Source organism: Rhea pennata, chromosome 10 (genome assembly GCF_028389875.1).
Source record: "Rhea pennata isolate bPtePen1 chromosome 10, bPtePen1.pri, whole genome shotgun sequence".
NCBI classification, from domain to species: domain Eukaryota; kingdom Metazoa; phylum Chordata; class Aves; order Rheiformes; family Rheidae; genus Rhea; species Rhea pennata.
In genome coordinates, this window is record NC_084672.1 from 20,686,108 (window position 1) to 20,712,277 (window position 26,170).

Genomic DNA, 26,170 nt, shown 5'->3' on the forward strand with positions numbered 1-26,170 from the left:
ATATTGCTAGAACCCAGGTCTTATCCTGTCTACAAAGCAGAGCTCACCTGCACATACTTAATGGCCAGGCAAAATATGCTCTGAAACCAGCCACAGCATATGCTGCTGCTTCTCTAGCCAAAACAGATGGTGGATGTGGGAGGGAATTTAGAGAATCCTTCAGAAAGTGCAAGTGTGGAGATACGAGGAAGAGAATCAAGGAAGGATGGGGAGATTTTTAGCATAAGACCAAGTGGGATGCAATGTGGTGGTGATATAAAAGCATAAATCTGTAGAAAATCAGAATTCACTAGGCTTGTGGCTTACAGAGCAGGAGGTTGTTTGATCTTTTGCCATTTTTGTTTCTTCTCTCTTGGAATTATTTCCTTGTCCTCGTTATTTTTCAAAATGCCTCTCACTTCGTATCATCTGATAATTTCATCAGTCATCGTCTTGTCTAGATCACTGTGAAATTTTTGAGATCAACTCTACCACAGCACTACCACAGTCAGTTTTAAACACATTAAATACCTTTTCTCCGCTCAGTAAATTTGCTACTTTTATTCCCGGTTCACAGTTCTTAAGCCAGTTCTCAAGCTACGTGGGTACTGTTTTGTCAAAATAGACATGGAAAACGTTACATTCAAATTTTTGTGATTCAGTCTTTCAACAGTTTGTTTAAACCCAAATTAGTTGGTCCTACCACTTCCCTTTCATTCACTAATGTGGTAAAGCTATAGGAGGTTCCCTTCTTTAGAAACTCCAGGGCAAATATAACTGCTTGTGAGTCTATTATCCTTCAGCTGTGATACTGGCTTTTTGTGCTCAGAATTTGTTCCTTGTGAAAAGAGTCAGATTTACAAAATGGTCATTGCTAGGATTATTCCTCTTTTCTTAAGTTTGGCCTTGCATTTAATTCTCTGAGACTGCTGTTTTCTGTGACTTTTTCTCAGTAATAAATTAATTCTTCATCCTTCAGGTGATCTTTATAATGTCTTTATATGGAGAAAATTCTTACCTTTTCTGTTCATCTTTCATCCATACAGATATAAGGATTAATTTTCCAATGTACTTAACCAAGTTTTTAAGTGTGGATCTACCAACCTAGATTTTTTGTGTTTGGTATTTAAAGATCATTAGAGGCAGAGTATGTAAAAAAAAATCCATACCGGAGCTTGATAGTTCTTGACTTATAGTTTATGTACCCCTGTAGCCTGCAAATCAGAGAAACATTGAAAATCACTGGTCTAACTTGCCAGTATCTTAACTTCCATGGATGCTTTGGGGCCTTGATGGAGCATTGTTGGTCCTGGCATGGTGACAGCGAGAGCAAAGCGCTTACGAGGTACATCAGGGAGCAACTTGACTGACACCAACCCTGTTCCATAAAACATCAATTGAAACAGGTGCGACACCTCTCCTTGCTTCCTGAAGGGCTCAGACCTGAGCCCCCTTCCACCTCTCCTGTTCCATGTCCCCCTGAGCTCTGCCAGCACAGAGGAGCAGACACAACTGTACTGGGGCTCTGGCAGTCCTTACAGCGCTTTCCCTCCTCCCCTTGGGGGATGGGGGCATGGCCAGAGAGAGCGGAGTAGTGCCTGCTTCAGCCTGCCATGAGGCTGAGCACAGGCCTGCTGCGCTATGGGCCCCAGGCTTGGCGTGTCTTAGCTCTTCTCAGAGGGAAGCTGGGCTCAGCTGATAACCCGGGCATCAGCAGGACAAATCCCAGCGTGGAAAAATCCCAGCAGGACAAATCCCAGCACTGACACCAGCTCACTGTGTAGCTTCGAGAAAAGTCTCTTCCTAGGCTGGGTCAGAAATTAAACTAGCTGAGTTAATGCAGTGGTAAAGCACGATCAGGTCCTGAAACTATCTGTGCATCAAGTTCAGCAATGACAGTGTTTCCCAAAAGGTACCTGAGTTCCCCTGTCTATAAAACAAGGATGTGTCCTGTGCCTAGTACTCTTCACTTTCTACTGAGGGTATGAGCAGAGACAGTCCTGGCACTGGCACCACTTTGTTCCCCAAAAGCTAAACTTGCCTACAAAAAATAATCACAATAACTGAGAAGCCCTGGATGCTGTGGTTGCTGAGATACATCTGATTAGTGTTTTCCAGGCTAACTGATGTGCTGATGTCTGGCTGCGTTTGCAGAATCTGAAACAATAACTCCGACCTGCCCGGTTCATCTCAGCGCATGCCAGTTCTGATGACTAGTGTTGAAGCTTTAAATATTGTCGGAGTTAACTATTTCACTGCCTATCAAAATAGCAAAAGAAAGGGGATGAAAGAGCTGCACATTCAGCTGTGATTGAGTGCATTGCAGTGCTGTGAGTACTTGATCTAGGTTCATTTTCCATCACTCCCCCCTCCAGCCAAAGAGCTATTAGCAGGACTGAGGCTCACATATGACCTCTGCTCCCTGCCCATCCCTTGCTAAGCTTCTGCGGTGGCAAGAGGAGATAAGCCGGCTGAGCCCTGCAAGGCTCATGACTCTGTATGGATGCCAAGGAAGGGCAGCGAGTCCCAGGGAGACAGAGAATATGCGTTACCATACTGTGAACCATGCTTCAGGCAGCTACGTCCCCCCTCGCCCACAGAAGGTTTGGGAAAATGATCCTGCATTTTCCTTTTTGTCACAACCTGTCCTGTTGGGTTATGATATGGCAAGCCTCAGGCACAGCTGCAGAGTTCTCTTGCTTTTGTAGGCATGTTTTTCATCTGTTTTTAAGAAGCTGTGTGAATGCTCAAAGAGGAACACTAGGCATATTTCCTTACTGTACGTTGTGAAGTGCTCACGTGCAAGGAGTTTGGTTGCTATGTGTTTGTACAGTGGATTCTAATCCCCATCCGCAGCACTGTGATAAGCATGGCTTTGCTTTCCTGTTGCACCTTTTCGCTAATGAATTAATTCCTATGACCTTCGTATCTTATCATTACCCCTGCTTTGCAGATGCTAGTCAGCATTTCACTGTTTTGAAACACTGTTCAGTAATATATAGAAATATTATCAGAACTACAGATCTACAAACATTTATGAAGTCTTAATAAAAGTTATGGATGTTTCCTATTTAGGATTATAAATGCTCTTCACTGGCTGAGCAAAAACACTCTTAGGAAGGTTCTATTTGATTCAGTTGCTGACAACCACAGGGGAAGGATTCACAGAAATCGCAACTGAAATTACTTCAGCAGTCTTTGACCATCCCGTCTAGAGCCTTGCTGCATTTTATTTAATACTAAGCTCATTGCCAGAGTATTTGAGTCCCTGTGGGCACCTCTCTGACCCCTCTCCCTGCATGTCTGGGCAATAGCACTGCTATCTGTGCAAAGCTTCTGCAGGATGTAAATAGATTTTGAAATGACATTCCTTAACAGTTACAGCCTTTAAAAGTAAAGTAGGTATTTGAGGAACTAAGCAATCCCATGTCCACTGCATGTGGTGTTTTTTGAAACTGCAATGCCCAGCAGTTTCATCAGCTTTTATGGGTTGATGTATTGGTTTTCTAAAATGTTTTGAAAAATGATTTCATTACTGAAGCAATGGCTTTGATGCTCAAAGCTCAGAAGGGAACACAAAGAGCAGCTCTGGTGATCGAAAAGCTTAGACTATCTTTGAAAAGCAGGATCCTCTTGATATTGTACTTGACCCATGATCTTTCTGCAGTGGCTGTAACCTGCCTGTGCCCCAGGTTTCAGCAAAGGTTCCTGCCTTATCCTTTTCTGCCTGTGTATCAGCTATTACTTGTCTTCTCATCTCAGGTTCTGCTGCTACCTGAGAAAAAACTTAAGTGTCTTTTCAGCCACAGGATCAGCTAAAAATGGTTTATTCTTTCTCCCATCTCATTCACTTTATCCCTTTCTTTTCTTCCTCCTGTTCTGGGGAGAAAGAGCTGAGTCTTATTTCTAAAATGGCAGTTCCTTTGTTGGTGCCTGCCATTTCAACCCTCTCAGAAAGGTGACATCAGAGTTACGCAGAAAGACCCTTTCTAAAGGCAAGGCTGTAAATGAAAGATGTGAGAGTGAAAAGCAAAACCATAAACTACCCTTGGAGAAAGAAATCAATCCTCTATCAGACACAAACCCTAAACTGAAGCTCCTGTAGATTCATTTGAGGAGGAAAGCTGGAAATATGGCAGACCTGGTAAAGGCATTCACAAGACAGAAAGGACTAACACGCACTAAAACTCATCCCTGCTCTGGTACATCCTTTTCTTTAAGTCTCAGACAACTCTTGATGTTTTCATGAAAGTCCATCCATCCAACGTTATTGTTCATTCCCCTTTTACTGGTTTATCCAGAGCTCATCTTTCCCTCTGCTCTCTTCTCCCCTTGCTGCTGGCCTCTCACCAGGACATGCCTAGCTGACATGTTGGAGACAGGGCAGGCAGTAAATGTGTAAGGGAAAGAAAATTTTGGTCTGAATTGTTTGCCTCTTGCTTTCTTGACAGTTCTACCTGAGAAAGCAGTGAGAAATCAGCTGGCTGTTCTGGGAGTTTCTGTTGAGGACTCTTAGAAAACTTGGTTATATTAAAATGAAGTGGGGGAAAAAGAAACTAAGAAGATTTTGAAGGTGTGTTATCTTCATAACAGAAATGCTTGGCTGAAGTGCAGAGCCAAGAATAGAAACAAATCTGGCTGTATGGTAAATGAAGAGAGGTTCCTGTGATGGTGAAGATCCACATTCAGGAAGAGAAAGGCAAAGGACAGATTCTGAAATGTTTGGAAAACACTAGTACAAATGAAAAGAGTGGTGAAGCATCTAAACTAAGGAATATATGCAAGTGTTTGTTATTTTACTTGCATTTCTATTTTTTCTTCCACTAGGTAAGCTAAAGAACACTTGCATTTAGACCTGCCAGTTTGTTTCAGCTATCAGGTGTCCTGCAGGGGACCCTGCAGACCTTGGATGCCCTAACTGGAGGCTCTGAAGATGGATGTGTGCAAGCTGCTGAGGAATCTGCAGGAATCAGTGCTGGCCCTGAGAACTTTGGGTTGAGTCCCATTTCCATTGTGGGGTGGCACACACGGAAAGGTAAGGGTAGAAGAAGTAGCGCTTAGAAGCGATATAGATCAAGGGAAATTTAAGAGTATGTGTAATTACTAGAATTTGACTCTTCTTGAGGGTTTCTGCAAGGATTAGTTTCCTGTATTAGGTAATCAGGTGTTCCCCTATGTGCTTTCATGTCAGTCTTTGGGAAACTCAGGTTATTCTGAGTCAGCTTGTGACCAAGGTGAGACTCATGTCTAAGCCCCTGGGCAAGTCCCTGAAGGAAAGAACAGGGATGAGTCAGACACAATGAACAACTCTTTACACCTCCAAAGCAATCTGCTGTATCCTGGACAGCAAGGGATCCCTGATGTGTGCTTACGGTCCTTATCACAAAAATGAATTCCCAAGAGGAGATGTTATGTTGCAGTTTGCGCAATGCGTCCTAAATATAGAGAAGTGCAACAGAATTAGGGGAGTGGTGTCTGTGCAGCTGCATGTCGCTTCTTGAAGCCTGCAACAGAAAGGCAGATTGAAGGAGCTGGGAAAGGTTCTAGACCAGACTTAAACAACATATGGCTTGCAGGATGCACTTGGCCAATTAAGCAACATGTTTGGCCTGCCAGATGGGCAGAAGACACTGTGATGTTTGGATCACTGGGTGGCTGGGAGATTCTCCTGCCTTGCAGCCAGCTGGCCAGCTAGCGTGTACACGGCACGCACATGGCCCACCAGCATGTACCCACTGCTCAGCTACCCGGCAGCCAGAAACTGGGGCGTCACAGTCAATGAAGAGGCAGCAGGTGGGGACACTGAAGGAGGACAAGGAGAATGAGAAGAACGGATGTAGGGGCAGAGACGGCTGTGGTAAGGGCATGATGAAAGGTGTGGTTTGGGCTGCTACGTTGGTGGTTAGAGCCTACGCACCTATCTGCTGCAGTGAGGCATTCAAGGCCAAAATCCTGTTATATGAGAGGAACAGGACTGAGTCATGAAATTCATTCGTGTGCTGTTTCATGCACCACATCATGCAATGGCTTACCAAGTCTGGTTTGTTTGGTTTTTATCTCCAGTGTTCCACAGAGAGGCTGTTCCAGGCCCTCCCTTTTCCATAGGAGGACTTGGTACAGCTAATGTGCCTTGTGCTTAAAATCTTCTCTTATCTCACTGAGGTCCGCATCCTGCCTGACATTGCCTGGACGGACAGTGGTTACCTCTGCTCCGTCTTTGCTGCGCAGGCCACACAAGCTGCAGCAACAGGCAGTTCAGCCCTTTGAGGAAAACTGAGTTGCTTGCACTTTAATAGGAGTCTTTCAAATGATAGCTGAAGAAAACAGGTCTTTCTGCTCTCCATGGACTTTCTGGCATCTTTCATTAAGAGTCTTTTGACCAGTGTCAACCCTTGCTGGCCTCTTTTGTAGCAAAGCATGTTGTTTGCAGCTCTTTGCTGGAAGGATGGGAGATTTCAAGCCCACAAGTCAATAAGGCTTCCATATGCTTGGAGCTGGGCATGTGTGTAACTGCTTTTCTGGATCATGATTAGAGTTCTCACTGCTTGACAAGATTCAGTTTGTGGTTTCTGAAGTGCTGCTATTTTCTCTGGAATTAAAGATTTATAATATAAAATATCAATGCAAAAAAAAAGGGGGGGGCAATTCTCTATTCCAGTTTGTGCCGTGCGTGCGCTGCATAGATTAAAGGCTGCTCCGGAACCAAGAAGGCCACTGCAGGAGACTCGCCCGTGGCCCAGGTGAGAGGGGCTGCTCGCCCCGGCTGCGGTCAGCTCCCTGGAGACGGGCCGGGATGGAGAGCGGGAGGGGAAGGCGCGGGGAGGCTTCGCCCGGTGTCGCGGAGCACCGCGTACAGCAGCGGCCCCTCGGCAGCGCGCGCCGCCCGCGGGAGGGCTCCGGTCGCGCTGCCCTTCCCGGCGGGCGGGCGGGCGCCCGGCGCGCTCGGGCCCTGCTCGCGGGGGGCGGCCGGGCCGGGCCGGGCCGGGCCGGGTTAGGCGGGGCGGGGCGGCGGGCGGTCCCGGCGCGGCCCAGCCCGCGGCGCGGCGCGGCCGAGGCGAGGCGGGCGCGGGGAGCGGGCGCCGCCGTTGCCCATTTAAGCAGCGAGCGGGCGCCGGAGGCTGGTACAAAGGAGCCGCCGCGGCGCCCGCCGCCTGCGCTGCCCCGCTCGCCCGCCCGCCCTCCTGCCTCCCTCCCTCCCTCCCTCCTTCGCGCCATCTTCCGCCCCTGAGGCGCGGCCGGGCCGGGGCGGCCGGGCGGCCGCGGCGCGGCGGGGCGGGCGCTGAGGCGCGGCGAGGCGGCGCAGCGCAGGCCCGGGCCCGGAGATGAGGCCAGGATGTCGGTGTCAGGGCTCAAGGCCGAGCTGAAGTTCCTCGAGTCCATCTTCGACAAGGACCACGAGCGCTTCCGCATCGTCTCCTGGAAGCTGGACGAGCTCCACTGCCAGTTCGTGCTGCTGCCGCCGCCGCCGGGCGCCGGCCCGCAGCCGCCGCCGCCGCTCACCATCCACTGCAACATCACGGTGCGGGGCCGGGCCGGGGGCCGGGGCGGCGGGGGGCGGCCCGCCGCGGGTGACTCAGCAGCGGCGGCCGCGGGGCCGCCGCCGAGGGGCCCCGAGCGGGCGGCGCCGCGACAAAGGGCGCCGGGGCCCGGGGCCGCGCCGGGGGAGCGCGGCCGCCGCCGCGGGGAGGGGCCCGGGCCCGGCCGGCCGCGCCGAGCGCGGGGCGGGGGCTCCCCGAGGCGGCGGCCGGGCGCAATAGCGAGTGCGCCACAGCCGCCGCGGCCTGGGGCCGGCGGCGCCTGCCGTGACCCGGCCGAGGCAGCGCCTCGCACCGGCGGGTGGCTGCGCGGGGCTCGCCGGGGGCGCCCTGCCCTTGAGTCCCTGGCGGGTTCCTGTTTTTCTGTTGTTTTCCTTCCTTTTCTGTGCGCCCTGGCGGCACCCCGAGCGCCGGGACGCGCGGCCGCGGGGGGCCGGGGCTCGCGGAGCGGCGGGCGGGCGGGCGGCCCTGCCCTCGCCCCGCAGGCTTTGTTCGCCCGGCGCTTGCAGGGTGCGGCGTGCTGCGGGTCCCCTTCAGCTGCGTCCCGCCCGGGGGTGGGCTGCGTGACTTCCCTGGAACACTTCTATTTCAGTGCAGGGGTAGTGTTTTGTTACTGAGGAGGCCAGTCGCTACTCTCCACACAACATGATCCTTCTCCATCAGTCTCTCAAAATAAAAGCCCAGTTGTTTTTGCCCCGTCGGTTGCCAGTTGAATTTGATGGGTTATTCCTCTGTCAAATGACAAACATCAGAGCTGCTAGTAGGAAAGCCTGAAGCTTTTGGTGCCTTAGATCTGTGGTTTGGTACATCTGTTCCTCAGGTTGCTTAACTTGCATTGAAATACATCCGCTTTTTTGTAGACCTTTAGCCGAGGTGTGTCTGAACAAGTGAGGAAGAGAAGCTTAGGTCACTCCTTGCTTTTGTGTGTTACTGAGGAAGCTGTCTGCAGTTGCCATTGCAGTTGCTGGCCCTAAAGGTCAAGAGGTCCTTTGTGCTGTTACGGCTGTGGTGCATTGCTTGCAAAAAGACCTGCAAAAAGGCTGTTTCAATCCTTAGCCAAGACTTCTGCTTTGGAAAGAGGCTAAGTCTAAACTTCCTGGAATTTCTGTTTTGCAGTTGTCTGTGAGCAGCTTGATGCTTTCCCATATTGATTGATTTTTTTTGGCTCTCTCAGGTAGATGGCTATTTTGCCTGTCTGTTAAAAATAAGTAGGATAGGGCATCTTGAGATACAGTGGATGATTTTCTTGGAAACAAGTGTGAAGCTGATGATGGCACCTGAAAAAAAAAACTGGCCTCTGGACTGCTGTCCTAGGCTTTTGGTTAGAGCCTAAGGTGACAAGAAGTGGCTTTTTCTTTGCTGAATTGAGTCTTTTGGCTCTGACTCCTAACTGCCTCCAGTTTTCTTCTGTAGGTACTGTAAACTAGAAAGGCATAAGTCTTGTTTACTGTGCTGCAGTGGATCTGCAGAACTTCCGAAAGGCTTAATCAAGGTAATGTGGGAACTAGAGCTGTACATGGTGGTACTAGCATGTAAAAGCTGGTAAGGTTATAAAGTTGTTAGTAAATGTTTTCTCTGCAGAAACTCCCCCCCTGCATCAGAAGTTGCTATCTGTTCTGGATTTGTAGTGCAAATATGTAACTTTAGCTGTTTGCTGCTTCTAACCAGTTTAACCCTTACAGTCCTGATAAAGCCCTCAAGGATAGTTCCCTTACTCAACAAAACCTTGTATTAGACTGTTCTTCAGGACACCCAGAAATCCTAAGGGGAGAGTAAGCACAATGCTGAATGATCACTTTTCCTCTTTTTGGTCTTATTTGGGTACCTTGACACTTTAGGTAAAGTGAATTCTGTCTAGCAGCGTTGAAGTTTTTAGATGGAGAGAAACCTGGTAGGAAGGAAACATTCAGTAGCTTCTGCTCTAAGTCTGAAGAGAGCTGATGACTAAGTTGCTCTGATCTTCACAATGGATCTTTTTCTTTTCTCCAATCTAGAGAGAGAAGGCAAAGGAAAGAGAAAACATTCTCCTGGAGAGGTGAGGGAGAATGTCTGCCTAGGAACTGCGTGGATTTCCTCAGGTCACTTAGACTAAATGCCAAGGTTTGACTAGAAGTCTGCCATAGAATTTCTCGCTAAGATGATGATATTTTGATTGCCTGCAATATAAGTTTGTAGAACTGTTAGTTGAGCATTTGCTGCAGCAACCTAGGAACAGTCTGCGTGTGATACTTACAGATGTTTGGTATTAAAATAAGATACTTTATTCTGCAGCTGATTCCTGTTTCATGAAGTGACAGACAAATATTGTCCAGGTCTGTCCTTTAATCTTGCTGGGAGTGACCCATATTGGAACTTAAATGGTTAATCAGATTACTTTAAAAGCAGTGTAGGGTGGAGTCATCTCTGTCAGAAACATTGCTTCTTATTCCTGAGAACTGTCTAATTATTGAACTTGTTCAGGCTGTGTCCTTTCACATTCCCATTTTGTTACGCCAACAGCAATGTCTCCATTCTGGAGTTTCATTTCCATTTTTTTTAGGTTCCTTTTTTGGTTAACAACTGTGTTTTAATTAATCAGGCTGAATAAACCAATGTCTATTACAAAGCATATGCATTTATCCTGGTCCTAATCTGTTTTGTTTTTTAATAAAAATACCAAAGCAGTGGGCTTATTTAGAGTAGCTTGTGGCTGATCATAACTTTAAGTATCTTTCAAGGAAATATGTAGTTTTGATTTGATACCCTATCAGACATGTGTGACAGTATTGTAAAGTCCGTTACAATTGTTCAGTCCTTTTTACTGCAAGAGAAAGGACTGGTCTGGCCTGCTGAAAACCTGGCAAAGCATGTAGTTTGCTTTTATATAATCTCTGCAGAGAGAAGCTGGGATAGATATATTAGATACTAATATCTGTCTACCCATACACAGCTTCAGTAGAAGTTCTCTGTCCTTAAGTAGCACTCATGGGTAGAACAGGGTTTGTGCCAGTTCTGTCTAGGAGCTGATTTTGTCCCAGGCAGATACTGGACTCTGACATGCAGTGATACCCTTTGTACGTTAACAATTCAGTTCGTGTAATGTGGCTGACACCAGGATACTCTTGCCTCTCTGCTGAGAAGACGTATCTTACGCTTTCACTGAATGACAGCTTACTGCTAAATCAGAGTTAGAAGCTACCATGAAAGACTGAAAGGTTGCTGTCTATAGATAAGGTCTTCTCCCATCAAAGAAGTTACTTTTGCTTCTAAACCAGAACAGATGAAAAGGTATTGCCTGGGAAGCTTTTGACAAGTTGGATATGTACAGAAAATAAGTATATTAGAAGATATGGTGGTTCTTCAGAGGCATAAGATTTTAATATTGAACATACTCTTAACTAGTGCCTAGATAGCTGATAACCTTTTAAAAAGGTTATTTGTACACAGAACTAACCACATAATGAATGAGACTTCTAGTTCAAACCACAGATGTTTTTAGATTACTAGACAGTCTATGGATGCAAGTACTAAACCAAAATGCATATGCAGCTTTATCTTGATAACGCTTACTTTTCTAACTAGAATTAGATGTACTTTCTTACAGATTTTAAAAAAAGCACTCAAGTAACTATTATCAATCATAATATCACTTACATAATGGAAATTGAAAAGTTCAGTCTTGTTTTATTTAGCAAAACAAAATTAAGCAAATAACAAAATGCAGAGTCTTGAGGGTTTTATCTTATGTTTCAATGCTAAGACTGGAACTGTGAAAGGAATATTACAGAAAGGTAGAGGGAGAATCTTTCATTCCTGGAAGACATAGGATCTTATCTCCTGATGTGACAGGTTAGTTGTGCTGCAAGTGTAAAAGGCTGTAGCCAGTGCTTATAGGCTCTGCAGTTCAGCTGCTCTTTCCCTTCTGTAGTGTATAAAGTACTTCTAAAATATCATACAAGGCCACAATGATGGGCTTCAAACAAACTTCAACATAAGCCAGCATTTGAACATACAGGAAAAAGCACTATGCCAAATGGCTTACTTACGTGAATTGGAAGGATATAGTAATTTCAGAAATGGAACTACTGTGGTCCTGAAGGAACTTTCTATGCCTTTTTGAAGTTAAGAGTTAAGAGTAATTCATTCAATTAACACCTACTTTTTACTCAATATGTTTCCTTATTTTAGCTGTTGAGGAAGTCTTTGTAAGAGACTGAATGATAGCTGGTGATTTTTGTATGCTTCTTAATAATGCACTTTTGAAGAAACCGCAGCTTAGTGTAGGGCTACCTCATTGCATTTATAAAGAGCATTTGCTGTATGTGATGACTGCCTCTGATTTGTGTTGCCAAAATTTCTTACTTTTTTTACAAACCTGGAGAATTAGTAATTGGCGTTACCAGAGATCTTTCTTAGGCAGTGAGAAGCAAGAATGCTTATTGTTACTCTCAAAGTTGTGGGTTTGTTTGTTTGCAGTGAGAAAAGTAGAGAGTAGTATTGAAAGTGCGTTCTGTTCTGGAAAATAATGTAGGGCTTCCAAATTCTTGATGGCAGTCAATCTGTCTGCATTGAAAAACTGCAAAATCAGAACTTCTGAATGGAATTGATCAAGTGTACTCACAAAAAAGGGGCATCTTCAGACTTATTCAGACTAGAGTGAATCTGCAGGTGTCTGGTCTGTGTTATGCCTGGGGATACTGCTTACAGGTGACATGTTGGTATCCTCAAAAGAATTTAAAAATTACAGATGATAGGAAGAATAAAGTCTGATCATATCTTGTGTGTTCTTTAGCCTTTGTCGATCTGTGAGCAGTACTATGTGCCTTGTTAGGTGGCCAGCATTGAGTCTATTGGATTAAGGACCTGGCTGGCATATAAAAATTCTTTACTGGGTTATGGTTTATCTGGATCACTTCCTAGTCTGGTTTACTGTGTGACTGCACAAGCAGCTGTACCGGCACCACAGAGGGCATAGGAATGAGTGCTGGGGATGGCTGATGAAGCCAGCGCTGCTGACGGAGAACCGTTTGCCAAGCTCTGACCCTGGCCTTGGTGGTACTTGGGTTGCCTCTGCATGGGATGCCTGAGCCAGTGTTGGTCCCGAGGGGCCCCGCAGGTGCCTAGTATCTTATGCTGATAACTGGTTGGCAGAGAACTGATCCAGTCAAACTGAAATAAAGGTTTACTTCTAAAATCAAACTCCTTTCAAGATATCAGAAGGTATGAAGACATAACCAGTCCTCTGGATACTGCTTGGATTTATAAAGGCTACTTCTCAGTAGGAACAAGGGGTTATAGAAGCTGATAAACAGAAATAAACACTTTTTGGTTAGCTTCAGCTTTGCACTATGTACAATACTGTCCAGTTATTTGCCTTAGTATAGTACTTAAAGGTTATGACACCCTGAATTCCTGACTGAAATTGGATATTCTTTTTTGTTTTACAGAATACAAGTGTTAATATGCCATTTTAGAGACATGATAGTTTACAATTAAATAAGCACTCCACTCTTTCTTCAGTTGCAAGCACTGTGGAAGAAGTGAAAATGACCTGTGGCCAATTAATATAAGCTGCCTGGAAAATTAAATGAAAGATAGAAAAGATATACTATGTAATGCTTAGATGCTGTATCAGCCTGTATGTATTCACTACATTTGAAGCTGATATGAGTTTAATTTTTTTTATTGATCTTTGTTAGAAACAAATACACCAGTTAGTCTATCTTACTAGTTCTTCTTTCCAGCTGTAGTCCTTGAACATGGTATTAAATTCATGATCTTTCCTGCATTTTATTACCTGTTTTTGATATCAGTTATTTATGTATATGTTTATTGTCTGATGCACACAAATCATTTTGTCATTTTCAGTACTGTAGTGTGGTTAATGCATGATTTTTAGAGACTTAGTTTGGACCATGTTCTCCTTTCCTCCAGATGTCTAACTTTTTCACCCCTTTGAGAGAGAGTTCAATAAAGTAGCAGATCTTCCAATAGCTTCTTCAGTATGTGGTATTCAGAAAGACAGAAACGTAAGCCCTGTCAGAACTTGTATGGTAGCATTAAGAAAAAAAAATTGCCAAGCGTTCCTGTGCGGTTGTGTTCAAGATGCCACAGGTTATTTGAATTTCAAAGCAGGAAATAACTGCCTTACAGTGCGGTATTTAACTTAATGATAAACACTGATTGAACTATGTGGTACTGAAAATTCACAAGCGAAGGGCAAAGTCCCCTTTGAAGGGCTGTAATCTGAAGGCCAGCAACTAAGCAGTCCTCATGGTAGCTGTGTAATGGGGCTCCAAAGGGAGAGCTGGGAACCTGGCAAGTGCTGCCTGGAGTGCTGCAGGACCTGTTAGCAGCGGTAAGAATGGAAATTCTCATCTTTAGAGATCAGTCCGGAGTGCTGAAAAGCTTATGAGGGGAGAAGAAAAAACAAGGAAAGCTCTCCCCTGGGAGAAGGGAAAGGGTGCTATGCCATTGGTAGAACAGGGAGTAGTGCATAAAATGAACAAACTGAACACCTTTTTTTAAAAAAAAAAAAAAAAAAAAAAAAAAAAAAGGAGGGAACTACCTAAATTCTGAAGGTAGAATGAATCAAGAGGAGTAAGAGCCTGTATTTTTGAGTAAGAACAAAAGTGATGTTAAATGTGCATATGGGGTGTACCTGTGTCTAAGGGATAGAGGAAAGAGGCAGTCTGCTGGGAAACTTGTTTGCATCTTGGCAAGGTGCTGGTATGGGCGAGGAATAAAGTGTCAGGACTAAGTTGCAACCACCTCTCTTAAATCAGTTTTAACCATGTTAAAAGCCAGTTTTGGCTATTCCAGCTTTGAAGCTGATGATCTTCTCTTCTTCTTTTTTTTTTTTTTTTTTTCCTTCTTCCTTGAACGTACCTGTCTGTGGAGTTGCAGATATAGGTGATTAATAACTCCTAATGATTATATTGAGTTGATAATTTGCTTCAAGTTATCAGACTTTCCCTTCAGCCATTCAGGATTTGGGATGCATAAGATACTGTGCTACTGGTAAAGAAATAGTACTGCAGAATCTGATTTCCTGAATACTGTTCTCTCTAGTGCCGGTCTTTTTGTTGCTTATTTGATAATCCAGTGCTGACCTGAATGCTTGTGTACTGCACACATTAAAGAAGAGAGCCATGTATAGCTGAGGGCTCTAAAACAGCAATTCTCCAACAACTGTCAAAATGAGGATTACAAGCACATAGTGGGTGTTTTTTGTGTGTGTGTGTGAGAAGCAAGGTAAGTTGATTCTGGCTACTATGAGGTGCTGCATTAAAAATCTGCAGTTTTTGTAGTTTCCTACAAAAGTGTTAGAGTAATTCTCATGTCTGAATTGAAAGATGACATGTTTTATTATGATGATATCCTGGAGAATAAAGTGCTGCTTCACAGTGAAGATCTGTAACTGAATTTTTATCAGGAAAGGTAACTCTTTCTATTTTTATACTTAAAGTTCCAATTTTAATTCTGAATGGTTATGGCACACTGGACAACATGAAGATTCTTGTCCTCGTTTCATAAGGAGAGTGGTGGAGGCTATAGCAACTAATAAAGCAGTCTGATAAACCCATTTTTGCAAAGGTAATATGCAATTTCACATAACAGAATCATGTTTTGTCTAGGCTAAATACCTTGAAGAATGACTCTTGAGCTGATTGTAGAGACTTGACCTCCTAGAAGAGCCTAAGAACTGTGATGCTGTGTCTGTAGTGATGTATGGGACAACCTGAAGTGAGGTTTTGTCTTTGCTACTTCAGGTTTCTTGTAATAATGTTGATATTTATCAGCTAAATTTATTTAGCTATCTATTCAAAGTATGCACCTTGATAGAGAGAGGAACTTGAAATAATCTGGGCTACGTTTGTGTTTTATGAACTTTGGAATTACTGGCTTCTAGCTTGTGCCTAATTGAAGGTCACATTTAGTCAAATCTTTTCCAGGAATCTTTTTTCACAGAATGTTATATTCTGTCTTAGATGTATCCAAAGTTACAGAGTTAAGGATTCTGTAACAATTTTAAGAGAATTTTGTACAACTGATTTGAACAAACTTATACAGGTGAATTTGCCCATTATCAGCTCCTTTATTTTGGAATAACTTTTTGCACAAGCAGATTGCCATCCAAGTATTGACTGTGTTCATACTTCACCTGCTATGTTGTGGTCTCTGCCTTATGGATTCAGTGGCAACTGTCCATGCCAATATTTATATGTTGCAGAATGTGTTCCATAATCTAGTCTTTCAGTTACTTAAAATGTGTTGTAGTCTGTGTGCACTTGCCTGGAAAGTGGCTGTATTACGTGCAAAGTGGCTGACCATTGCACCTCAGTCTGTAAAAGCCTGAAGTGATGAGATGGGAGTGCAGGGAATTGCTGAGCTCTGCCCAAGCGGATGTCTGTTGTGAAGGCAGAAGCCATGCCACAACTATTCTGCGTGCTGTGAACAGAAACATACCCTTATGGTTACCTGTGTGCTAAGCTTCTATGATGAGTAGAACTGTTTGTGCAGAGACCTGATACATATTTTTATTTGGGACAGTTTGTGAGCTTTACGTGAACCTGTAGAGGTTAGGTGTATTGTGGTCTTTCTGCTCTGTGAGGCACATGACTTTGACCCTGCCTTCTGTAGTGTGGCTATACGTAATAACAAACAAATCAAAAGGTACTCTTGTTGCACTTGCATCATTTCTGGGAGAGGAGAAACATGACTGTTAATTCTGGTATTTTAATGTGTTCCAGAAGGCTTCACCACTGCGATGGAGAGCATATTGGAGGAACCTGGGTAGAACTGGATTATGGGTGGTATTTTTTTTTTTCCCTCTAAACTACCTCCTGTAGCATTCCAAGGCGATTAAGCTCTTGTTGTCTCCATGGGACCCGCAGAAGCATCCAGCTTCATCTGGGATTGTCTTACAGTATAGGTTGCTGCTGTCAAGATAGCCTTTAAACTTGAGGGTACATTTGCATTAATTTTCTATATTTAAAAAGAAATAAGTGCATTTTAGTCGATTGAACTTGATGCTTTGTAAAATGCATGGGTTGTTGCAGATTTTCTCACAAGACTGAGTATGTCAGGCTTTACTTCTGGCAGAGTAAGAAAATTAAAGTTAATACGGGCTTGCTTCCTATAGTAGAATAGCAGTTAGAGCTCTACTTAGAGATCTCAATGAATAAAAGATGTCCTGCTGTTTATATACATTGAGCAAGTAGTAGTATGTTGTATGCAAACTTAAAATCCAGGTGGAACCTTCAGCTTTGCTCAGAGGATTTGGGCAAATTTCACTTTGCTGCCTTCTTCCCATTACATTTTGTTTACTATTGCTTATAATAACTGCCATCAGCTATGCTAATCCTAATGTTTGTATTGTCCTGAAATCCTGCGTCGAGTAACTGTTACATCCATAATGAAGTGACAGTTCTTTCATATATGAAATTTGGAAATTAAATGTCAGAATGCTGTAATATGTTCAGCATCTTTCAGTATGTACAATGGAGCTAATAATAGTAGTGTCTGCATTTTTGAAAACAAATTTCTCACGTTTTGTTTCTATAGAAGTGTCTTTTCATTAACTTGATGCAGGTGTCTGGATAGCTAGTCATTGAAATATTTCTATTTTGGGATTACTTAAAATGAAGTTTGGAGGGGAAAAAAGGAATGTATGACTTGGAAATGAATCTCAATGCTTTTTTTAATTATAAGTGGGGGGAACAGATAACAGTCTGACCTTTAAAGGATCTGAGGCAATTGCATGTGTACTTAACTACATAGTGGTGTAAAAAAATGCTTATGTGTATCTTAAACTCTCTTTGGAAAATTTGGCTACTACTAATGGGAAGCAATCTGTCAGATGTTTAATAGCTAATATACTCCTTCAAGAAGCTGTAAGTACTAGTTATGTTTTATAGTCATCAAGCTTAACTTTTAGTTTTAAGAAATTCTTTTAAAATTTCTGATATTCTTGCTAATTTTTTTTTCCTTACCCCTGCTCTCCCCCCAAGGCAAGTTGATACAGGTGAAAACTGTATAAATAGTGAATGATTAGCATCTTCAAATAATACATGCTACATTTTGACTAATTGTGTAGTTACTCTTTAATACACATTTTCTGCTAGTAGCCAAAAAGTATGATCTCCAACCAGTGGGACTTGGGGTTTTTTATTTATTTTTTTAATCTAAATCTTCTACTTAATTCAAACGAACAAGTTAGAAATTTTTATTTTGGTAATTTCAAGGTGTCTGCTGAAGGGCAGCTGTGTATGATATGAGATTAATTTACTTGATGGATTTATAGCTGTGAATGTGTTCATTTTGAGAGACTGTATTAGCCATGTGAAATGTCTTGGTACATTAAGATGGGCTTACTTCATTACCAAGGTTTGTGTGAGCTAGAATGGTCTCTTGCTAGCTTCCTAGAAACAAATCCACTATTTAAAGGATTTAGATGTTTGACAGTCTGTTATATAGAGGTAATAGGAAGTGGACAAAATCTTGAGATTGAGAAGACTGTCAGAAGTGCTGCCCCGAAACCGGCTCTGTTCAGTCATAGCTGTCAAACTGATGTGAAAAACGGAACTAGTTTCTGTCCACGATGAAGATTTTGCAAATGCTTGGAAACAGAAAAAATCCAATTAGCTGAATTTTATTTGATCAATAAACTAATGAAATTATTATTTTTTTACTTTTATCTAAGATTACCTGAAAATTGATGAAAAGAACTGGCAATATGCAATTGCAACTTTAAATCATATCAAGTGTTTTAAATGCGCTGGTTTACATTATCACCTCATGCTAAATGTACGTGTTTGTTTTAATCCTAGAAATGAGAGCAAAAAAACTTGTTTTAAATTTAGGAACTTGACACTTACATACACAATATTGTAGTAGTTCAGAAATAGCTTGTTTTTTAAAGTCTTTTTCTAACAGAGGTGCATGGCCATAAAGTTGCAAAAACAGGGTAAAGATTATGTAATATTGCAAGTAAAACAGCCTTCTTGGTAAGGATGAGAAAGCTTAGATAGGATATACTTAGACAGATGACAATTCTGTACCCAGGAAAAGCTTTCTTAAACCTATACGTCCCTGGCTGCTTTTGTCACTCTTTTTTAATCAAGAATATTAGCAAACTCTTGTAGAGGATGCATCACAGTGTCTGAACAGTGGGATTGTGTATTTTTTAATATGCTACAGTTTTCCTAAGTGACTTGATAGGCTTTGAAATTGTTCCAAAGGCAGGAATATGGGGTTTATTCTGTTCATATTTCGCATGTATATTAGTAGGCTAAATTATTTTCCTGTATCCTGTGACACAAGCTGGAGAAGTGTTTGCGTTGACAGGCCCCCGCTCTGTGCGGGCGTCGATGCAGAGGCCCTCTGGAACGCGCTCTGCCCCGCGAGTTGGCTGCAGACCTGCGGGCCGCGTCCGTGGCATCACCTCCATGCTGTGTCTGGCAGAGCAAGCGCGGCGACTTTGCAGGCTGGAGTGCACATGAGCTTGGGAAAGCTGCCCAAATTCAAGCGTGAAGGCTTTGCCTCTTGGATAAGTTTCTGCTTTTACTTGTAGAGAGCAGGAAAATGTCATAGCAGTTACATAAAAGGGCTCAACCGTTTCGCGTGAATGATACCTGTGCAGCTGTGCTAGATACAGTGTCCCTCCAGGTCAGCTGTGGAGTGGAAGGCTTAAAATCTGTTTAGGCCACTGAGAAATAATAATTAATATTTCTAGCAGCAGTTAGCTCATCTAGCAAGAGAATTGTTATTGTAGGGTTCCTCTCACCAAATGCCTCTTGGTGTTTGAGGAGCTTAGGTTCCTCACATGACACAGCAGCTCAGTCCCTCAACTGCACCTAGTGGATGGAGGTATGGACGAAAAGGCTGACCCAATTCCCACAAAGGAACTGGGTTTTGTAGGTTTGATTGTTTGAGCTCTCACACCATAAGCTTAGTTTCTCATTGTGCACTATGGTACTACAATCTCATGAGCTTGTTTTATCTCAGGATTAGAATGTTTGAATTTCTTCTGTGAATTCTGTATTTCAAAACAGTGACTTGTATCTGGCTGAAACTCAGCTGTTCCAAAAATACAGATTACTTACTAATCAAGGGAAACTTCAAGTGCTAGTTACCTCTTAAAATAAAACAAGTATGTTCACTGGTAAGTCTGTTAAGTATTAAAAAGCATTGAAACACATTTGAGGTTAGACTATTTTGCATGTTATTAATACTAAGCGTCTATTTCTTTAAAAAGGCAAATACACAATTAAATTTCCATATTCCCTCAGTCTAAAAACTAAAATCTTTTTCTGATGTAGGTGAATTTAATACACTTGCACAGTACTAAAGAAAAGCCTTTGCGATAAATGCATAATTCTCATTCATATTTCAAAAGCTAACAAGCAAGTTAAAATTGAATCTTTCATTTTTTTATTGTTTAGCTTTAGTTTTTAGGGTCCAGTTTACATATGCATACATGTGCCAAACAAGACAGGCAGCATCACATCTTACTATGTTTCCTCACACATGGCAGGGCTTGCTTTCGTTGCAGAAAACTGAATGAGTTGAAATGAGGAGAGCAGAGAATGAGGAAAGGACTATCGTTCAATGCAGAAGGCATCAGCACATTCAAGTGACCACTGTAATGTGTTCAAACATAGTGGGATTGCTCGCTCATCAAACCTGTGCTACCGGTCATGCCCCTGTGTGACAAAGGATTTGCTGTCAGTGTTTGGGAGAGGGTGTTGTATAGGTCCTCCTGGCTGGGCTAGGTACTGATTACAAACTGTTCTGTGCATGACCACAGTCTCCTTTTGGTAGAGAAATGAGAAAAACAGCATTGTCAGAAAAGAATATAAATAGTAAAAAGTGGAGCTCCGTTCAGTAAGCAGCCTTCATATATTGCTAATACAGTTTAGAAGAATGGACTGACAGGTGTTTATCTTCTATAAATCATCACAGTTAGACTTAACTAATAAATGCTCAACTTTTGTAGAAGCCCAAAAATATCTTCTTTTATCTGATGAGACGGAGGATTTTAAGTGGATATTTCAACAAATCTTTGAGTTTTGCTTGTTGTGTGTATCTTTTGGTGGGAGTGCTGGTGTAGTCCAAAGCCATGACAGTAGTGTCTTCCATGTTCCCTTTCTCCTAACTTAGTGAGCTGGCTGGAGAAGTAGAAGCCTCAACGATAGCTGGCTCAAACACGTCTTGAGGCAGCAGGGTCATATTCAGCAGGTCTCCCTTCTCATGTGCCCCACTGATCCACTGTGCAGTATGAAAATCTTGGAGTGAGAGTGTTAATGCTGTTGCAGAAGACTTGACAATACAGTACAATAGCACACTATTAGAAAAGTCAGATGTTATCAGTACAAAACCTGAAATACCTTTAATGAAGTATAACACCTAAAGGAATAATAAGAATTGGGGAAAATGGTAGTTGGGATGCAGCTTTGTTTCTCTAGTAGTGATAACTGTCATTTTTTCAATGGTGTCTGAGGTGAAGCTGAGGAGAAAATACTAATTACAGGATCTTGGAGAAGTGTAAAGGAAAAAAAGCTGTTTAAACCAAACCCATTGACTCACCTGTTTATTTTCCTTAACCTTAAAAGCTTTATGGGATGGACACTGTACTTCCTTGACAAGCATTTGAGATACTAGGCCGTTGCTGATCAGGAATTCAAAAGGTCTTGGTTTTGCATATGGTACGCTTCCAAGTGACACTGGAACACTCTATCGGTTGTCTTTTCCTGAAAATACTAGGAATATCATGTAGTTTTCTGGAATATTTTTAAGCTGTGATTTTATTTATTTAAAACACATCAACCCTGGGGGAGATTGAACTTGTTTAAATTTATATATAGGCTTGAATCTACAGGTGAAAATCCTGAACCTTTGGGGCTAGAGTTTTGTGATATGGTGCCAGACGGGAGCTCTGCTGTTTTAGTCTGTATTGCCAAAGCTGATGCCCTTTATCTAGCCACACAGTTCCTCTTCAGAGGGTCAGCACTTCAGCTAAAAGATGGGTTATGAAATAAGCTTCATACTATTACAAGTGAATGCTAACACGCCTTTATTTCTCTCCAGTGTTCAGATTGATAGACTGTTCTGCATTCTACTAAACACAGTAGATCTGGGTTTTTCTTGTCTGTTGATTTAAGTTGTGCACTTTCAAAGCTTGCTCTGAGAGTATGTTTGCTGGGGAATCACTGGAGACTGGACAGTAATGCTGATAAACAGGTATCAGGTCTGCCTTGTGTGAAACTTCCTACTGTGGTTTGCAGGCTTTAAAACAAAAAAAAATGTTGCAATCAAGAAATAGTATAAATATGTAAGCACAGTACCCTTTTGGAGCCTCCTGTTAGAACAGCAACAGAACCTTGACTAAGGTTAGGCTTTGAAGAATGAATTTATTGTTCTCCCTTGAATGAGAAAAGGCTTTGGGATTTTCCTGTTAAAATGCAGTGAATGAGATGAGTAAAACTCCCTGGTAGTGTTTCATTAGTGAGGAAGATATCTGAGTGATAATACTGAAGTTCAGCAATCTGTCCTCAGTTATTAGAATTTCACTGAATGGGTGAGAAGAAGCCTTAAAAGCCCAAATCCCCAAATGCGTCAATGATATGAATGAACACTTACTGTTGAGATAGAAGCTACATGCTTTTCCTCCATCCTCAACATTTTCTAGCCTGTCTTCAAAAAAAATTTTTTTTTTTGCTTTTTGCAATCTCTAAAAGTTGCAAAGACATCAGCACAAGTGCCTTGCTAACACCTTAGGGAGCGCTATATTTTGTGACAGTCTACTGACCTAGACATCACATATTGTGTCTTGTATGAGCAGTTGTGGGCCACACATGTTCCATATGCTCTGTGCCCTACCCATAGTTAGTTCTGAAAAATCAAGTATACTTCTAATCCTGTGAACCCACCTAATCTCACTGTAACTAAGGTATGTTTTAGCATCTGCCTAACCAGTGTAGAAATCTACTGATGGAAGAAAGTGATAGTCTGGAAGCTTTTTTTTTTAGGATTGCATGAGGTAAATTGTTTGAGAAATCTTTCATCAACGGAAGACCATCAATGAGCCTTGAGATGGCAAAGATAAAACTACAGCTTTCTTCTGCCCAATATCTCCTCCACTAAGGCAGGACACTTGGCCTATGTTGTTTAAGTCTGGGGGCCAGTGTAGAACAATTTGAAGAACCTTGTCTGAAGAAGAGACTTGCAAATACCAGTTTCTGTTGCTATTATAGATTTTATTGTTTGGAAGAATCTGTATTTCATCCAAAACAACATGGATATGTTTTTTTGCTGTGAAATATACTACCTGTGATTCCATTTTAATAATAACTGTCTGTACTACATTTCTAAATTTCCTATTCCTGCTCCCTCCGCCAGTTCCTTAAACCCTTTAATCATCATTTCTTATATAGGTCTGTTGGCTGGTCAAGATGAAAATAGGATGTAAACCAGAAGAGCCAACTGGCTGGATTTCCTCTCCAGTTAGTTGCCAAAAAATACTTAACTTTGTTAATAGCGTTCATGTTACCTAACTTTAGAGTAAGATAAAAAGTAATGTTGGTACTGTGTAAAACACCTTGTGAATGAATCTTAAGAGCTTTGTGGATTTTCTGTTTATTTGGTGGTTTTGTGTGTTTTTTCAATAGGAATCTTACCCATCTTCGTCACCAATATGGTTTGTAGAATCAGATGACCCAAACCTGACTTCAGTCTTGGAGCGTTTAGAAGATATTAAGAAGAGCAATACTCTGGTGAGAAAATTGTTGGGGAAAGGGTGTTTTAGGTGGGTTTTTCTGGTTTAGCTTTGTCAGATTAAACAATTAAGTGTGTTCAGATTTGGGATTATTTCTGGGTTTTTGTGAACGTAAGTTTCTCTTCTGAAGTCAGGTGGATCAAAAGTAATGCAAGAGATTTTGGGCAAGGAGAATGACCTGAATACTTATTCTCTAACAGAAGTTAAGTTTCAGCCACAAGAGCACAATTGTTAATGCTTTTTGAAAATAGTTGAACAGTGATATGCATGAGAAAATAAAAATAAAATAGCTGTTCTGGAATGCAGCTAAGTATTCGGTATTTTCTTTGCACGGAGATCATCTACTGAGGTAAGAGCTCAGTGTTTTTTGAGAATATATATTCTCCAAAACCTGATGGTAGCTAGTAATGATAGCTAATTCAAAACAAGAATTCATGTTTGCAGGAAATGACTTGACCTGATAGCATCTGGTTCATGTGGATGTTCCTGAAATAGTCTGAGGGGTGGTGTGACTTTGAAGGGTTGTTCTTTTGAAGAACATCTTTGCACAGATTCTAGTAGTTTAGTATTCCAGAAAAGTGTCAGGCACTATTTCTGACTTGAGAATCCTTTTGATGTAACGATAGGAGTTGTAAAAAAAAAAATGTTTTGACTTTTCGTTCTATGCAGAAAAGTAAGTGTCCTTGAATATTCTTAGAGGAAGATTTCAATACAAATGTACTTAATGTCCTTTCTAGAAAGAACAATATTACAGTCTATTAATGAATTCAGTGATGAGTCCCTCTGAATTCAGCTTTATGGGTGTTAAATAATTTTTAAGAATACAAAAATGTGCTTGTGTGAGATGTGTACAAAACAAACGGTCTGCAGGATGCTGCTTCTGGCATGGGTTACATGCTGGCCTTTGTATTTATCCGCTTTTAGAAAAATCAGGAATGTTCTTTCTGATGAAATCATTTACCTGTAGTGTTTACTGGGATGATGTTAATCAAGCATACTCAGCCTCAAATATGTATACATAAAATTAAACCTGTGAACAATATTTAGGAGACATTTGACTTCTGGCAGAAATAGAAAACTAATAAGCAAATGGGTAATTTTCATATGCCTTGCCAGAGCTAAACTCAAATGAGCGTTGCAAAGGGGCATTAAACATTTCATGTCTTCTATTGGATATGATTGCAGGAGTCATGCACTTCAGTTGTGTATTTTCTTCTTGCAGCCTGGACTTAAGATTCTTAATATATTTTAGTCTATGTCTCAATCTTTTTATGACCTCTATCTAAAAAGATGTGGGATAATACAATGGTTGAACATGTGGCCAACTAAACTTTATTCCAGAATCTTTTTTCAGAAAGTTCTTCAGCATGAACCTTGTGTGGCTAGTAGCTTCCATTCCCCTGTATCACTTTAGATGAACTCATTTGCTGTGTGGGGTTAGCAAGTTTTGTGAAATAAAGTGTTTCCCCTATGTTTAACTACCTACAAGCTTGCTTGAGTTAAGGTAGAAAGCTTTATTGCAAACGTGCATAGGACTTGCTATGCTGAATTGCGTATTTGCATGGAGTGCTTATGTGCCTTGTAAGAAAATAGCTTCTGGTATCAAGATAGTACTTGCCCATGTAAGAGCTGATGGGTTGATGTAATAGACACCTGAAGATGGCCCATTGGTTTCTCCAGAAACCACCCCACAGCATGTTATGCCAAGATGACGACAGACGGGAGTGGTTGGAGAGACAGATATTTGCACTATGAAATCCAACTCCTGTGTTTTGCTCAAAAGGCTTAGGTTTGTGGATTTGGGGTCTGCCTTCTTTTTACCTCCCTTCTTTGCACTGTTCTTCTTGCACCTTGCCATTAAGAAAATAAAGGGAGTTAGAGCAACTCACAGACTTGCAGTGGGGTAGAAGGAATAAACAGATGAGATTCAGAAATGTTTTGCAGCACTTCCTGATATGTCACTATCTCCCAAATGTGATTTTTAGATTTTTAGATTTTTAGAAGGTTCCAGACTGTTTCTTTTTTATTTAAGTTATTGCATCCAAAGGGTGAGTTCGCTGCTCTGAAGCTACGTTATAAAATTGCTATTGGAACAGAAGAATTATGATTGCAAACATGCATCAGACTAAAGGCATTGCTACCTTATTTGGTGTGAGTTAAAGTTCCCTGGTATTCCTCTGTCTGTGTTGCTTGTTTTGCAACTTCTGACAGGTATCAGCTTTTTGGGAAGCCAAAGAAGGTGCTCCTTAGGCATAATAGTTTGTTGGGGCTATATATAAGGAAACCTTATCACTTAACAAGGTTACAGGAGAACTGTTTTATCTACATTAAAATCCTACACGCTTCCTGGAAAATTTTCTGTTGATCTCAAATTCTGCGGTATTTGCCTTGACATTAGCAACTGCTTTCTACTATAAAAACTCAAAAAAACTGAAAATGTTGAAAAGGTAACATTCTCAATATAGATAGTGTTGACTTTTTGAGGCTTTAGTAGTTTGCCTGTTCATATTGAGCAAGATGCAATCAGATGCAGGAGCTAAGGAAGACTCTGGTCCCTGGTGTCCCATAAATTCATCTAGAGCCTGAAAATAAGCATTGCTTTAGTCTTAGTAGATAGTTGATAATGACAACTGCCTTCTAGTGGTTGTGCTGTGTAAAAGATGCCTCATACTCTTGCTTTATGTTGCTCTGTTTAATATGTTAAAGTTACACTTGCAGGTCTAAAGTCTCAAACCTTATGTCATGACCCTAAATTTGTTATTTAATGTAATTACATGTGGTTTGATGATTTGCTTTTTAAATTCAAAATAGTTTGTGATTTTTGTAATTAAAGACAATAGTGAAGTGGATCTAAAATTATGTGGGGAGCCTTAATTCTCACACTCCTGAAATCTTGAGG

The 26,170-nt window shown here is 41.9% G+C and overlaps 1 protein-coding gene across 2 annotated transcripts in view; it reads left to right on the forward strand.

Moving 5' to 3' along the window:
* Nucleotides 1-7,271: 7,271 nt before the first annotated feature.
* Nucleotides 7,272-26,170, forward strand: part of UBE2Q2 (ubiquitin conjugating enzyme E2 Q2) — a 42,858-nt gene continuing 23,959 nt past the window's right edge. The window contains exons 1-2 of one of the 2 annotated variants that reach the window (XM_062583915.1): nt 7,272-7,498; nt 23,165-23,269. In XM_062583915.1, coding sequence (XP_062439899.1) covers nt 7,313-7,498; nt 23,165-23,269 — 291 coding nt within the window. In that variant the 5' untranslated portion in view covers nt 7,272-7,312. The remainder of the gene's footprint in view (nt 7,499-23,164; nt 23,270-26,170) is intronic. The other variant, XM_062583914.1, reaches the window with a different exon arrangement.